At 35.4% G+C, this 14,637-nt stretch overlaps 1 protein-coding gene across 1 annotated transcript in view; it reads right to left on the reverse strand.

Moving 5' to 3' along the window:
• LOC128636246 (mucin-5AC-like) overlaps positions 1 to 11,473 on the reverse strand; it is a 108,565-nt gene extending 97,092 nt beyond the window's left edge. Inside the window, exons 1-4 of the mRNA XM_053689283.1 lie at positions 11,461 to 11,473; positions 10,077 to 10,171; positions 414 to 613; positions 74 to 222 (exon numbers count right to left, since the gene is read on the reverse strand). Of these exons, the coding sequence (XP_053545258.1) occupies positions 74 to 222; positions 414 to 613; positions 10,077 to 10,171; positions 11,461 to 11,473 (457 nt within the window). The remainder of the gene's footprint in view (positions 1 to 73; positions 223 to 413; positions 614 to 10,076; positions 10,172 to 11,460) is intronic.
• Between the last annotated feature and the right edge of the window lie 3,164 nt (positions 11,474 to 14,637).

The following is a 14,637-nucleotide window of genomic DNA, read 5'->3' on the forward strand; positions in this document are numbered from 1 at the left end:
GCATGCAAGTTAATATTTTACTGTAGTAGCTTTCGGTACAGCTCACTTACAATGTTACTTTTTACTGAATCACCTCTTAGAACTACATCCAAATAAGTCACTTCTTTAGGACTGACTTTATAAGTAAACTGCAGGCCTAATTCATTATTGTTTAAGTACAACACAAAATCCTCCACCTCTATAGCTGTACCACTCAAAATAAAGACCAACTCGTCTATATATCTATGGAAAAACTTAATGCGGTTAGTGTATGGATTACTATCTCCATAGACGTGGAACAGTTCCCACAAACTCATAAACAGGTTGGCATAAGAGGGGGCAAATCTCCAATCTCCAATTAAAGTGCATGGGATTTAGCCCCTTAAGCCAAATGGATGTAGGTACTATGTCACAGAGTACTTTGCCTAGCGTACCTACGTCCAACAGTCTGGCTCATGCTGCTGTCCTCGCTGTCAGTTTTGACAGAGGAGAGGGCAGCAAGGAGCAGACAGCATCTGCCTTCATATAGTAAGGAAAAACGTATCGTGTCACTGTCTGTATCAGTTTGCAGTGATGCTGTGGGTGGTTTGGGAGGGTTAAGAGGGAGGGAGGCAGGCAGGTGGGTTGCACATCGCTGGAGGGAGTGGAGGAAGGGGAGTGTTCCTTATGCTACAGAAAATAAATTTGGTAAAGGATGGGCATCTACGTTACAGAGACATGTCATAACAGGGGGCTTAGGAGGGAGGCTGATGGGAGATCGCTACACTATAGATTTTTTTTTATTAAGACATAATTTAAAACAACAAGACCATTTCTATGAACTTGGTACTGGCAGACAGCTGCCAGTACCTAATATGGTGGCTTCATGGGGGAGGGTTAGAGAGCTTGTTGGGAGGGATCAGGGAGGTGGGAGGGTTTAAAAATAAACTAATACTGCCCTAAAACTGGATACTGGCAGACTGTCTGCATGTATCTAAGATGGTGACGACCACTGGGAGAAGGAAGAGAGCTGTTTGAAAGGGATCAGGGGCTGGGAGGTGTCAGGTGGAAGGGTACTCTCTAAACTAAAGCAAAAATTAACCTTACAAGCTAACTGATTAACCCCTTCACCTCCAGGAATTTCAAATGTGGTGCTCAGCTGCAATTAGCGACCTTCTAAATGCCAAAAAACAATGGCAAAGTCATGCATGTATGCTATTTCTAAACAAAAGGGATCCCAGCGAAGCTTTTATAACCATTTGTGTCATGACTGCACAGGCGGTATGTAAATAATTTCAGTGAGAAACAAGAAGTTACATTTTTTTAATATGATCGCATTTGGCAGCGAAACAGTGGCATGCAATATGTAAAAATGGGCCTAGATCAATACCTTGGGCTGTCTACTAAAAAATATATATACACAGTAGTTTTGATAGCTAAGAACAAAAAGTTCTATTTTTGCTTAAATGGAGTGATAGCAAGAATGCTACAATTCTCTGGTATTTTGAGCAAGTTTTTTATTTTTTATTTTTAATTCCCGGTCCTTAAAAGGTTCAATCAATTAACTTTATATCCCCATTATAATAAGTTATGAAAAAAACAAAACGTGTTGTTTTTTTTTAAGGAAATCCTGGCATATGTACTATAAAGAAAATCATCTTACCATTTCCACCTTCCTGCTAGCAGTTCGCTGTTGGGAGGTATTGAGACATCCTTATAATAACAAGGGCAGTCTTCTTTTTTCACACACAATCCTTTGTCATTAAGATATGTGTCCTTTGGACAAACACAACCATCAACAGGAACAAAAGTGAAGTTGTATGCTTTATCTGGCTCAGCGAGTGAATGACAAGTAGGTATACAAGATACCACAGTGTAACTATAAACAAATGAGGGTGGGCAAAACTCTGTGTAGGTTTCTAAAAAAAAAAAAGCAATATTAAAATATTATATTTATTTCATAGCATTTAACCATATGTCCAGTGTTAATACTATAAACATACCGTACTTTTTAAGGCAGTAATGGAAGAAAACAAATATAACATGATGTGAAAGTGTGGCATAATGCTACAAGGCATTACTGAATAAATATGTATGTGTGTGTGGATAGATAGATAGATAGATAGATAGATAGATAGATAGATATAGATAGTATACTCAATATTCAATGGTGATCAAAACTATACAAAATTAAATTCCTTTATCAAAGAATATTTTGCACTGAATTCTGAGGGGAGGTGATTAATTTTGGAATATCCATATTTTGTAATGTTTGATTAGGAACTCAAACTATATCATTAACAGTTCATTGAAATTCTTAGCTATTTTTATTGTGCAACAAGACATAGTTGCTTGAGCATTCACCACTACGACACTAAATAGAGGGCATACACATTTCTGGGACTATAGAGCATTTCAGCCGATTTTAAACCTTTACATCTGAGCAACCACTGCTCATTTTTGGCTTCAATTCTTGTAAGTTTTTTTTTTCATCAAGAAAAATAGCAGTTAAAGGGATATTTAAACCAGTTTTTTCTTTAATGATTCAGATAGCGCATGCAATTTTAAGCAACTTTCTAATTTAAAAAGCAGGAATGTAAAGCTTAGGAGCCGGTCCATTTTTGGTTCAGAACCAGAGTTATGCTTGCTAATTGGTGGCTAAATGTAGCCACCAATAAGCAAGTGCTATCCAGGGTGCTGAACCTAAAATGGGTTGTCTCCTAAGCTTTACATTCCTGCTTTTCAAATGAAGATAGCAAGAGAACGACAAATTGATAATATTACAAATTAGAAAGTTGCTGAAAATTGCATGCTCTATCTGAATCATGAAAGAAAAAAATGTGGTTTAGTATCCCTTTAATAGACAATACAATTTATCTGCATGCCAAGATTCTTTTTTTTTTTTTTTTTTTTTTTGCTGTATGTCTGTCTAGTTGTTTTGGATACTCACAGGCCCATTTATCAAGCTCCGTATGGAGCTTGAAGGGCCGTGTTTCTGGCGAGTCTTCAGACTCGCCAGAAACACAAGTTATGAAGCAGCGGTCTAAAGACCGCTGCTTCATAACCCTGTCCGCCTGCTCTGAGCAGGCGGACAGGAACCGCCGGAAATCAACCCGATCGAATACGATCGGGTTGATTGACAGCTCCCTGCTGGCGGCCGATTGGCCGCGAGTCAGCAGGGGGCGGCGTTGCACCAGCAGCTCTTGTGAGCTGCTGGTGCAATGTTAAATGTGGAGAGCGTATTGCTCTCCGCATTTAGCGAGGTCTTGCGGACCTGATCCGCAGTGTCGGATCAGGTCCGCAAGCCCTTTGATAAATGGGCCCCTAAGAGATGGGGAAAAGTAAATTTTTAAACAAGTAGCAACTCAAAAAAATAAATAAACCAATCCACTCCAAATTTTACCCTTTTCCAGTCACTGAGGATGATTACAGAACTGCAATGTTTTAAATATATTAATTCAAGCAATCAACAGTTACAAGCAAGGGTTTAACATTGAACAATCCTTAGGAGGACCTTTAGAGATTGCACAAGCCAGCAATATAAATTATAAATTATGTAGAGTTGGGAAAGGCTATTAACAGCAGCTATTGGCTAGGGATGGGCGAATGTTTCGCAACATTCGAAAAATTAAACAAATTTTAACACATTCGTTCGTTCTAATCAAATTTTGAATGTTTACATAACATTCTAACATTCGATTTTCGAAAGTTCGGTTTCGAAATTTACGATTACATTCGAAAATATTCATTTAGAAAATTTTCATTTGATATTTGTAATAGTATTTCTAATGCTTTCTTTAAATGCAATATTCGAATTATGCAATATTCTATATAGAAACATTTGAAATGATATATTTGTATCTATTATGTATCAATTTACTAGATTCCCTCCCTACCACATGAACTATTGAACTTCTGAATAGTATTTGTTAAATAGAATGTTAAATTTCAAATTTCGAATGTGGAGATTCAATATAATTATTAACATTCAAATTCGAAAGTGACATTCGAAAACTGGAAATAGCATTCGATTATAGAATTTTTAAGAATATTCGTTCTTATCAACATTCAGATTTATAATTCAAATTTCAGTAATAATATTCGTTCTAACATTCAAATTTGGAAATTTACACATTCGCCCATCCCTACTATTGGCACAAGATAATGAAAACCATGCTGCAATTGGAAATAGACCAAACCTAGTCATACAAATTAGCTGCTCCAAAATCTCTGCCCTTTCTATTCCTTCCAATCCTTCTCCATTCTTCCACTGCCTGAACCTTCTTCAATACCCTCTTTGACAGTGAAGGAGTCTAAAACACTACTTTCGCTTATTTTGATACGAATTCCACTCAATGGGCAAGATTAAAAGTTGTGCATTTTGAGTTTCCAATCCTTTCCGCACTCGAAGAGCTGTAGTTCACAGTTTTCGGCAACATAAAAGCTCCATGAAACATTTCAAAAATGCATTACAAAGTACACTAAGGGGCTGAATTATAAAGCCCTGAATGGAGCGTGATGCCCCTTGTTTCTAAAGACCGCTGCTCATGTTTTCTAAAGACTGCTGCTCTATAACTTGTCCGTCTGCCCTGAGGCGGCGGACAGAAATCAACCCGATCGAGTACTATTGGGTTGATTGACACCCCCTGCTAGCGGCCGATTGGCCCACGAATCTGCAGGGGGCAGTATTGCACAAGCAGTTCTGGTGAACCGCTTGTGCAATGATAAATGCTGACGGTCAATGCTGTTGGCATTTATCGATGTGCAGCGGACATGATACACTACATCGTATCATGTCCGCTCGCACTTTGATAAATATGCCCCTTACATTCATATTAACACTGTCTAATAAAAATTATTTTAAAAAAAATATTGCACACAAAAGTTATAAGGGCTTAAAGATAGATCTTGTGTAAGAAAAAAAAAAGCTGACGCAGGGATTTTACATTGACATACAAACACATACATAGAGAAACATGGCTTTTTATATGTATAGAGACTATGGAGATAATGATTTCACATTACAATCTTATGCACATTAAACAATATCTCAGATGTATTTGCAAACCAATATTCCCATATAGATCTTGAGATATCTAGACATATAAATATTTATATACATATCTCGCAAAAAAATAGATATATCAGTCCAAAAATCAACACATATATAGAGAAATATTTATTGATAAATAAATAAAACATTTTCGCAATATGAAATATTCGCATTTTCATATACACTTTTCAAGGAGAATACGTCATAAGCTTTGCACAATGGATTAGGGGTTTAGTGTTTTTGTTTTTCTATTTGTCTTCTCCATTGGCTTCTATGGGGAAAACTTTAACGCATATGCGAATTGGCTGTTTGGATTACGTGGCTTAACGCACAAGCGAAATAAGTTATCCCAAAGGCGCAATCCCAAATGCAAAAAAGCCATAACAGAGCTGTGTTTTCGCAAACTGATTCGCCATGCGACTGGTAATGTTGCCCAATGTAGGTTATTTTTTAATCATTCCAAAATGATTTCTACATTACTGTCTAGGATGTTTGTTGAATTAGCTTTTTTGTTATCTAGACAATCACTTGTCTGGGCTTCTGTCATATGAGGAAAACAATTACATTAAGTTTCTCAAGGTTTCATAGAGCAGTTTAGATTGGTGTTTGGTGTCATAGTACGGTTTCTGTTGCTCGTCTGAATCTCTACCAAAAGTCCAAGACACTTGCTGATTAATTATATACATTAGAAACAATGGATTACTTTTTAGTAAAAGGCACAGTGAACCCGCAATTTTTCTTTTGTGATTGAGACAGAGCACACAGCTTTACAAACGTGTCCAATTTACTTATGTTATCAAATTTGCTTCTTTCTGATATTCTTTGTAGAATATATATCTAGATAGGTAGAGTGCACGTCTCGAGCACTACATGATAGGAAAAAATGCTGTCAGCTAGTGATCTTGCAAATGTATAACTTTATTGCAAAACTGCTGCCATATAGTATTGCAGACACGTGCACGCTCTTGAGATGACCTAATTACTTTTCAACAAAGGATACCTCGAAAACGAAGAAAATTTAATAATAGAAGAAAATTGGAAAGTTGTTTAAAATGACATGCCCTATATGTATTATAAAAGACAAATTTAGGGTTTCAAGTCCCCCCTTTTTTTTAAAGAGGTTATTTCTGAGACAATGGACAAACCTTGATGGAACGGATCTCTAGCTCTCTTCACCTTGAGTTTTAAATAATAAAAATGTTACAAGCCAAGAAATCTCTGTATCCTTCACTGGTACTCAATTTTCAAACTGCTACAGTTCCACTTATAGAGAAATCTGTATAAATAATTATTTAATACATTTATTATAAAAAATGTATTATAATAATTGTTTTGCCTGGATTTTGTCAATTTTCTTTTTTTGCTTTGGTTGGTTATTGTTAAAGGGACACATTTTTTTATTTCATGATTTAGAAAGAGCATACGATTTTAAACAACTTTCCAATTTCTTTCTATTATCTAATTTGCTTCATTCTATTGATGACCTTTGTTGAAAATGATATCTAAATAGGCTCAGTAACTGAAGATTGGTGGCTGCACATAGGTGCCTCGTGTGATTGGCTCAACCACATGCATTGCTATTTCCTCAACAAAGGATATCTTTAGAATTAAGCAAATTAAATAATAGAAGTAAATTGGATTTTTGTTTTAAAATGTATTCTCTATCTGAATTATGACATGTTGGGTTTCATGTCCCTTTAAATTCAAGCAGCCAAAGCTGCTCTGGAGGCCCAAAGCAGTGTGGACAGGTTTCCTTTTTGAGAACCTTGCCTGCATGCAATTTGATAAATGGGGGCTATATATATATATATATATATATATATATGTATACTTTTATTATTTGCCAAGTTAATATAGCTCAGTTTACATTTCAGTAAATGACAAAGACTATGGGGTAGATTTATCAAAGGTTGAGCGGACATTATTGGCTGTAGAGAATCATGTCCACTCGACCTCGCTAAATGCCGACAGCAGTCACTGTCGGCATTTATCATTGCTTGTGCATTGCCGCCCCCATTTAATTTGCGGCCAATCTGCCACTAGCAGGGGCCGTCAATCATCCCAATCGTATCCTTCTAGGTGGCGGAGAAGTTAATGAGCAGCAGTCTTAAGACCGCTGATTCTTAACTTCCATTTCAGGGGAGCCTCAAATGATAGGCTTAGAAAGCAACATCCGCTGCTTGATAAATCTACCCTATGGGTCCCATTTATTCATAGTAGCTGAGTCTGAACACTTGCTTGTAGCTAAACAAAGAATAATTAGTCTCAAAATAAAATCTGTATTCGGTGGTTAATAATTTTCTGATGAATTTCTCCTTTATCGTACTTTGAAAATTTCTCACAATGATGTGAAGAAGTATGGAATAATTTAAACACAATAATCTATTTTTACAAATGTGAAAGAGCAAAATTCCTCTTCAAAAGAAAACATTTAAAAGCACATATTTAGTATATGGTAAACCTTTTTTATATTTATGAATTAACTGTAGTTGTATTTATATTATGGTTATTGTGTTTAAGCATAATTGAAATTTGAAATTATCCATATAGGTTATTCTATATGAAAAATTCCATTTAATTTAAATTAGATTTAGAAAACTTAAACCCTAGTATGCATAACAAAATTATCTGCTTAACTCATTCTTTCTTTAAATGGACACTAAACCCAATTTTTTTCTTTCTTTCATGATTCGGATAGAGCATGCAATTTTAAGCAATTTTCTAATTTACGCCTATTATCAATTTTTCTTTGTTCTACTGCTATCTTTATTTGAAAAAGCAGGAATCGAAGCTAAAGAGCTGGCCTGTCTTTGGTTCAGCACCCTGGATAGCTTTTTCTGATAGGTAGCTACATTTAGCCACCAATCAGCAAGTGCAACCCAGGTGCAGAACCAAAAAAGTTCTGGCTCCTAAGATTTACATTCTTGTTTTTCAAATAAAGATAGCAAGAGAATGATTAAAATTGGATAATAGGAGTAAATTAGAAAGTTGCTTAAAACTGCCTGCTCTATCTGTGTCATGAAAGAAAAAATGTGGGCTTAGTATCCCTTCAATGACAGAAGTACTTACGGCAGACATGTTCTCTCCATCCAGGAAGCAAAATGCCCACAGTAGCACAAGCAAACACATAGGATGAAAGGGCAGCGCACATGCAGTCTTCAGCTCTTCTACATGAGCATGTATCAAACAGGCAGTTCTAAAGGAGGAAAGGTGGTTTAACATATTTATTTTTTTAATAAAGAGTCTGATATTACTTTGCTTAAATGTAATGTTGAAAACTGCTTATCTGTACAAATATCAATTTCACTTGCAGAGAATATACACTGGAGTTTACCTTGTGCTCTAAAGGGGCATGAAATAAAAAAAAAACTCTTTCATGATTCAGACAGATCATACAGTTTTAGACATATTACCAATTTACTTCTATTATCTAATTTGCATCACTTCTTGGTATCCTTTGTCAAAGAAGCAGCAATGCACTAATGTAAGCTAGCTGAAAGCCAATAAAAGCGGCATATATGTGCAACCACCAATCAGCATCTCCTGAGACTACCTAGGTATCCCTTTTCTACAAAGGGTATTAAGAGAACAAAACAAATTAGATAGTAAAAGTAAATTGGAAAGTTGTTTAAAACCAAATGATTTATCTAAATTCTGAAAGATTTTTTTTATGTCCCTTTAATGAAAGATGTTGAAAATATCCCATACAATATAAAAAGAACAATTATAACCCTTGATTTAAAATGATAGTTTGTAATATTTGTTCATCTGTGAGCACAGGATAGTAACTACTAAAGGAATCAAATCCAGTCTAGTTAATCAGATTTTTTTGGCTGATTTTTGGTTCCTGGTTCTCCTGTTACGGCATCTGGTTGATCTCAATGCAAACAATAACACCATTCTTCTATTAGAAAATGATTGGATAGCATATAGAAAAGACACCCATATGATGCATACACAGCATTGAGTTTGGAGTTTACGGACCATAAGATATTCATTAAATATCAGCAATGAAATGGAGAAATTGAAGTTAAGAGCCAAAATGCTCAACACGTACAGATCAACCCATACAACACATTGGATAAACTGTGTGTTCGCCTCTGCCAACAATGCAACCAGACCTTTTTGGTAACGATTGAATTGTGCCAAATACAAATTATGCTGGACATGTCATATCTATAAATTAAATGTAAAAACATTAAGAAAACATGTATTAGATATTGACAGTTGTGACAAGCAGGGAGAGGAGACTGTCAATAGAAGAGAAAATGCTGGACCATAAAAATTAGCGTGAGTGGTCTGGTCATGTTTTCATTTATTGGTTGGGTTTTTGGTGATTAACAGCCAATATTGGTTGTTAAAGGTACTGTTGTAAGGAAATTGAGATTGAATAGCATGTGATTTACAAAGCTCAGCTGCATTTGACTTGGCAACATTGTGATTGTTTCAATAATAAAAAAAAATAATGCTCATTCCTTTTTTTTTTTTTTTTTTTCTTTATTGATCGAGAATTTCAGGAAGGTTGGAATCATAGCCACAATGGGATACAAAAAGGAAACTTCTGTTGTTTATTTTCATAAAATAAAAACCAGAAAAGCATTGTTTACGAATAGCTTGCAGGAATTACAACTATTTAAATCAGCATCAGAATAAAGATGATGTATATTATATATATATGGGCCTATTTATCAAGCTCGGTATGGAGCTTGATGCCCCGTGTTTCTGGCGAGCCTTCAGGCTCGCCAGAAACACAAGTTATGAAGCTGCTTCATAACCTGTCCATCTGCTCTGAGGCGGCGGACAGAGATCGCCGGAAATCAACCCGATCCAATATGGTCAGGTTGATTGACACCCCCTGGCCGCGAATCTGTAGGGGGCGGTATTGCACCAGCAATTCACAAGAACTGCTGGTGCAATGATAAATGCCAACATCGTATGCTGTCGGTATTTATCGATGTGCGGCGGACATGATACGCTACATCGTATCATGTCCGCTCGCACATTAGTAAATAGGCCCCATAGTGTGTGTGTCAATGAAGTAAAACTTAATGGACAGGTTGCTTACCTGCATGTAGATATCTGGACTCAAAGATGTATGACAAGGAGCAAAGGGACCATTATTGTCAACCAGCATATTGCACCAGTGGTGAGCATATTTTTCTAATAAGAAAAAAAAGATATTGTCATAAAAAGGAAATGCTAAGTACTAAATATGAACATGAATCTATTCAATTAAAACAATAAAAGTAAAAAATGCTGCACTGAAAATATCAATCCAAGTACCAACACAAGCAATGGTCAAAAAATAAAGAGGAAAGTAAATAAATAAATGGCATAACTTCAATCTTACTACTCAGCCTGTCTGTTAATATTTGGGTTTTTTTCAGCTCAGCATTCCAATCTTTTTTTAAAATAATTCTTTTTTTTTTTAAATAATTTTTTATTGAGGATTAAACATTGCATGTACAAAGATCACGCAGTTCCAAATAAACAGAAATCCAAAACATATGGCATGATAGAATAATCGTACATAAATAAAATTGTTATGTTAATGTTTATAATAAAGAGTCAAATGTACATTTCAAAAACCTCATTTTTGGTATAATTTTATGAAGTATATTCCTTTATATATCAAGACTTAGTATTAAGTAGTTTCCCCCTATTGAACTATATTGGCCATTCTTTAACCACTGACCACCAGGTAAAATTGGAGAGGGGGATATGAGGGAAAAAGAATAGTAGGGCCACTTTTGGACCCATTTTCTTTTTTGAAATTGAAAGGTGTAATGATGAGGGAACCACCATTAATAATAATCTAGAATAAGCAGTTGGGGTAGGGTTTACAGTAAAATATCACTACAATGTACAGAGAGATGAGAAAAAAAATAGAAAGCAAAAAAAAGAGAGAGAGAAGAGGAAATAATAACATATAGTTGTAGATGATCATCTAAAGCCAGCAGATACACAGTTGTCAATGCAGATACATTAGAGTAAAAAGCTTCCCAGTGTCTATATGTATACAATCTATTTTAGAAACATTGGAGAGTGTAAGAATTCAGTACAACATACATTCTTATATACGGGCTATTGGCTGCCCATGTTAATATTAGAGGTCATTAAAATAGGATTTTAATTGTGCCGTAAACAGCACACCACTAGATTATCAAAAGTTAGAACGACCCCTCAAAAATCTATACTCACAATGCGTGGCAATCAAGAGCCTAAAATAAAGCAGAATAGTGTACACTATGTATACATATTTAAGGGTTAAGCTTGGACTGCTTCAAACTTTCCTTCAGTCTTAAAATATTTCAGAATAAAAATGAGATTCTGTAAGGTGCTGCATACTGCTGAACCCAGATATGGGATATCAATTAAAGAAGTGGAGTTCTACCTACTAGTGTATAGTACCATCAGAGGTTTACAATTGAATTAATTTAAAGCATTACGTATATTGCCCATTGTTGGCTAACATTTAGATGTTCAACCATATCTGATCTTACTCATATGAGGATATCCAACCATTAATAAAAGTGCAGTGAACAGCTAGCACTATGATTGTATGTTAATATTCTAACTATAAACAGTAAAAATAGGAATTCCAATTTTTTATATGGACATGAAGGCTACTGATTGCAAAAATGTATTGATGAATGATTATAACATACTATATCTATAGATCATAACAGGTTTGGATCTGATAACAGATAACAAGGGTATTATGAATGACTAAAGAGCAGCTTAGTTAGGGGAAAACATAGATATGAGGGTGAAATAATAAGCTTAATACCACCAAGTCCAATAGGTATAAATGATGCATAGGAATAGAATGACTCAGTTGGGGAAATGTTCCCTGCTGAATCATAATAACATGCAATATCTATAGATCAAAACAGGTTTAGCTTGGGTTAAACAGATAACAGATAACATGGGTACTTTAATTTAAATGACTAAAAAATTTAGCTAGAAAGAAAAACATTTAGGTGACATAAGACACTTAATACCACTAAATCCAATAGGTATAAATGATGTATAGGAATAGAATGACTAAGTGGGACAGTATGAACGATCTATAGATATTATTTATGCCTCAAACAAATAGTCAAAATGTGTATAACAGCTTTTTACCTTACACTCAGACCTGTTCTAACAGTGATGTCCTGTAATGGTAATAGGGGTTCACCCTAGTTTCTTTCAAGCCTAGCAGTCCTGGCCTGGAGTCATAAATATTGGACTTCAATTCCTACTCAGCCTACTCTGTGTCGGTCATCTTGCAAAGAACACTTGTTCCATGGATTGATTACTAGTGATTGTCAAATTTTCACAAGGCTACAACTTTTATGAGCTGTAAGGGCCTCTCCACTCATTTTTCTTCTGGCTCTGGTTGTCAAGGTTGGATGGATAGGATAGATCCCCGGGAACAGATTAGGAATCTCAGATCTTGTAGATCTAATGCGGGTCAATCTCTGCTTCTCTGCATCGGCCTCAACTGCCACTCGGGTATCATATGGGTAAGCAAACTCCCCTGTTAGGTCAGAGAGTACCTCCACTTGCCTCTTATGTTCGGTTTCATACAGCACATCAAATATAGGTGGCTTCACATCGTGGGTCCAGGCTTCCAAGGCCACATGGCCCTCCAGTTGGGATTCTAGGGTAAGTGAAGTTTTTTTGTTAGCTGGGCTCGCATCACACATCTGGTTGTAGGAAAGGGAAATTTTTATGTTAGGTAGACCTGTCTTTATAGGCGCGGACCTACAATCTAGTTCTGTTGTTAAGCGAACTGTGTTTATCAATGGAAGTCCTTCTTTAGACTGTGCTATTTCAAGAAGTTTGCTTATCTCTTCCTCCAGGCTCAGGGAATGGGCCATCTTTTGTTTCCATCCGTCTAAAGCATCCATTTTTAGTATTTGCTTCAGATGAATTCTATTCTTTACTAAACCCGCTTTATGGGAGAGGGTTTTGAGTAGAGAGGCCACCACCTAAGTTCTCAACTGTCCAGATCTGGGCTTCAGCGGTCACAAACTCTGTAAATTTATTATCATTCGGTTCTGTGTTTCTTTTTTTGTTCATATCTGAGGTAGGTGTATTATAATGAATGTTGCAGAACTGCTGCGATAATCAGCGGATTAAGCAGATCCGGGTAGGAGCCACAGATATTGTGACCTATCATGGCCGCCGCCTAGGCATGCCCCCTAAACAATTCATTTTTAACAAGCTAAATTGAAATAAATTCTCAGTAATTTGAGGACAATGCCATTCACCAATGAAAACTGTATTTATGAATCATTAAATATCCCCAATTAATAAATTATTTATTAGTCATGTCACATTAGGAAACCTATTATTTCCTAAGCAAAACCATTCAAATCCATCAGAAAACTCTATTTTTTTAATTTGCAAAAATGTATTTCATAGAAGCAATCTAAAAAGGAATCCAGTTAGTTTTAGATAGCTTGCCCTTATTAGTTTATCAGTACTTCTGATTTGTGGAATTTAAGGTTAACTTTCTGTATATTCTCTATTTTTTTGTCTTTAAAAAAAAATCCCCATTAATTCCCTTAACAAATAACGACACGCACACATATAAATATAAATAATATTAAACAGGGCCTAAAGTCACATAATTTATCTGTGCACTATAAAAATTTACATAATCAGGATCTCCAATGTCTAAGAGGAACGATATTAGAGCTGGTAAAACAAGGAAAAGGGGGGGGGAGTAGAACCCTTGAATTGAGACGTAGGGAATCCTATTGGATCCAAACGGTCTCAATAAAGATATAGATCTTGCAGCGTTTCTCATTTAATTTTACATTTAGTTCCCTGGTTCATTCCTTTAATTTAATTTATCTTATAATGGTCATTAGCAAATAATTTATTAAATTGAAACATCAATAAGAATTTAATGTCAGTTGAAGGAATTTTTATAGTACAATTAGATTATGTACTATTGGGATTTTATTGAATTTGGATTTCAAATCTTGTTGATATATATGTATTGTTCTGTATATGTATATACTTTGTTGCTTTTTAACTTTCAACATGTATTTATACAATTTATATATTTCTTTTTATTTTGAATCTTTTTAATTAATTAAAAAAAAAAAAAAATATATATATATATATATATATATATATATATATATATACTGTATATATACAGTGGGGCAAAAAAAGTATTTAGTCAGCCACCAATTGTGCAAGTTCTCCCACTTAAGAAGATGAGAGAGGCCTGTAATTTTCATCATAGGTATACCTCAACTATGAGAGACAAAATGTGGAAACAAATCCAGACAATCACTTTGTCTGATTTGGAAATAATTTATTTGCAAATTGTGGTGGAAAATAAGTATTTGATCAATATCAAAAGTTCATCTCAATACTTTGTTATATATCCTTTGTTGGCAATGACAGAGGTCAAACGTTTTCTGTAAGTCTTCACAAGGTTGTCACACACTGTTGCTGGTATGTTGGCCCATTCCTGCATGCAGATCTCCTCTAGAGCAGTGATGTTTTGGGGCTGTCGCTGGGCAACAAGGACTTTCACCTCCCTCCAAAGGTTTTCTATGGGGTGGAGATCTGGAGACTGGGTAGGCCACTCCAGGACCTTGAAATGCTTCTTACGA

This window comes from Bombina bombina, chromosome 7 (genome assembly GCF_027579735.1).
Source record: "Bombina bombina isolate aBomBom1 chromosome 7, aBomBom1.pri, whole genome shotgun sequence".
NCBI lineage: Eukaryota > Metazoa > Chordata > Amphibia > Anura > Bombinatoridae > Bombina > Bombina bombina.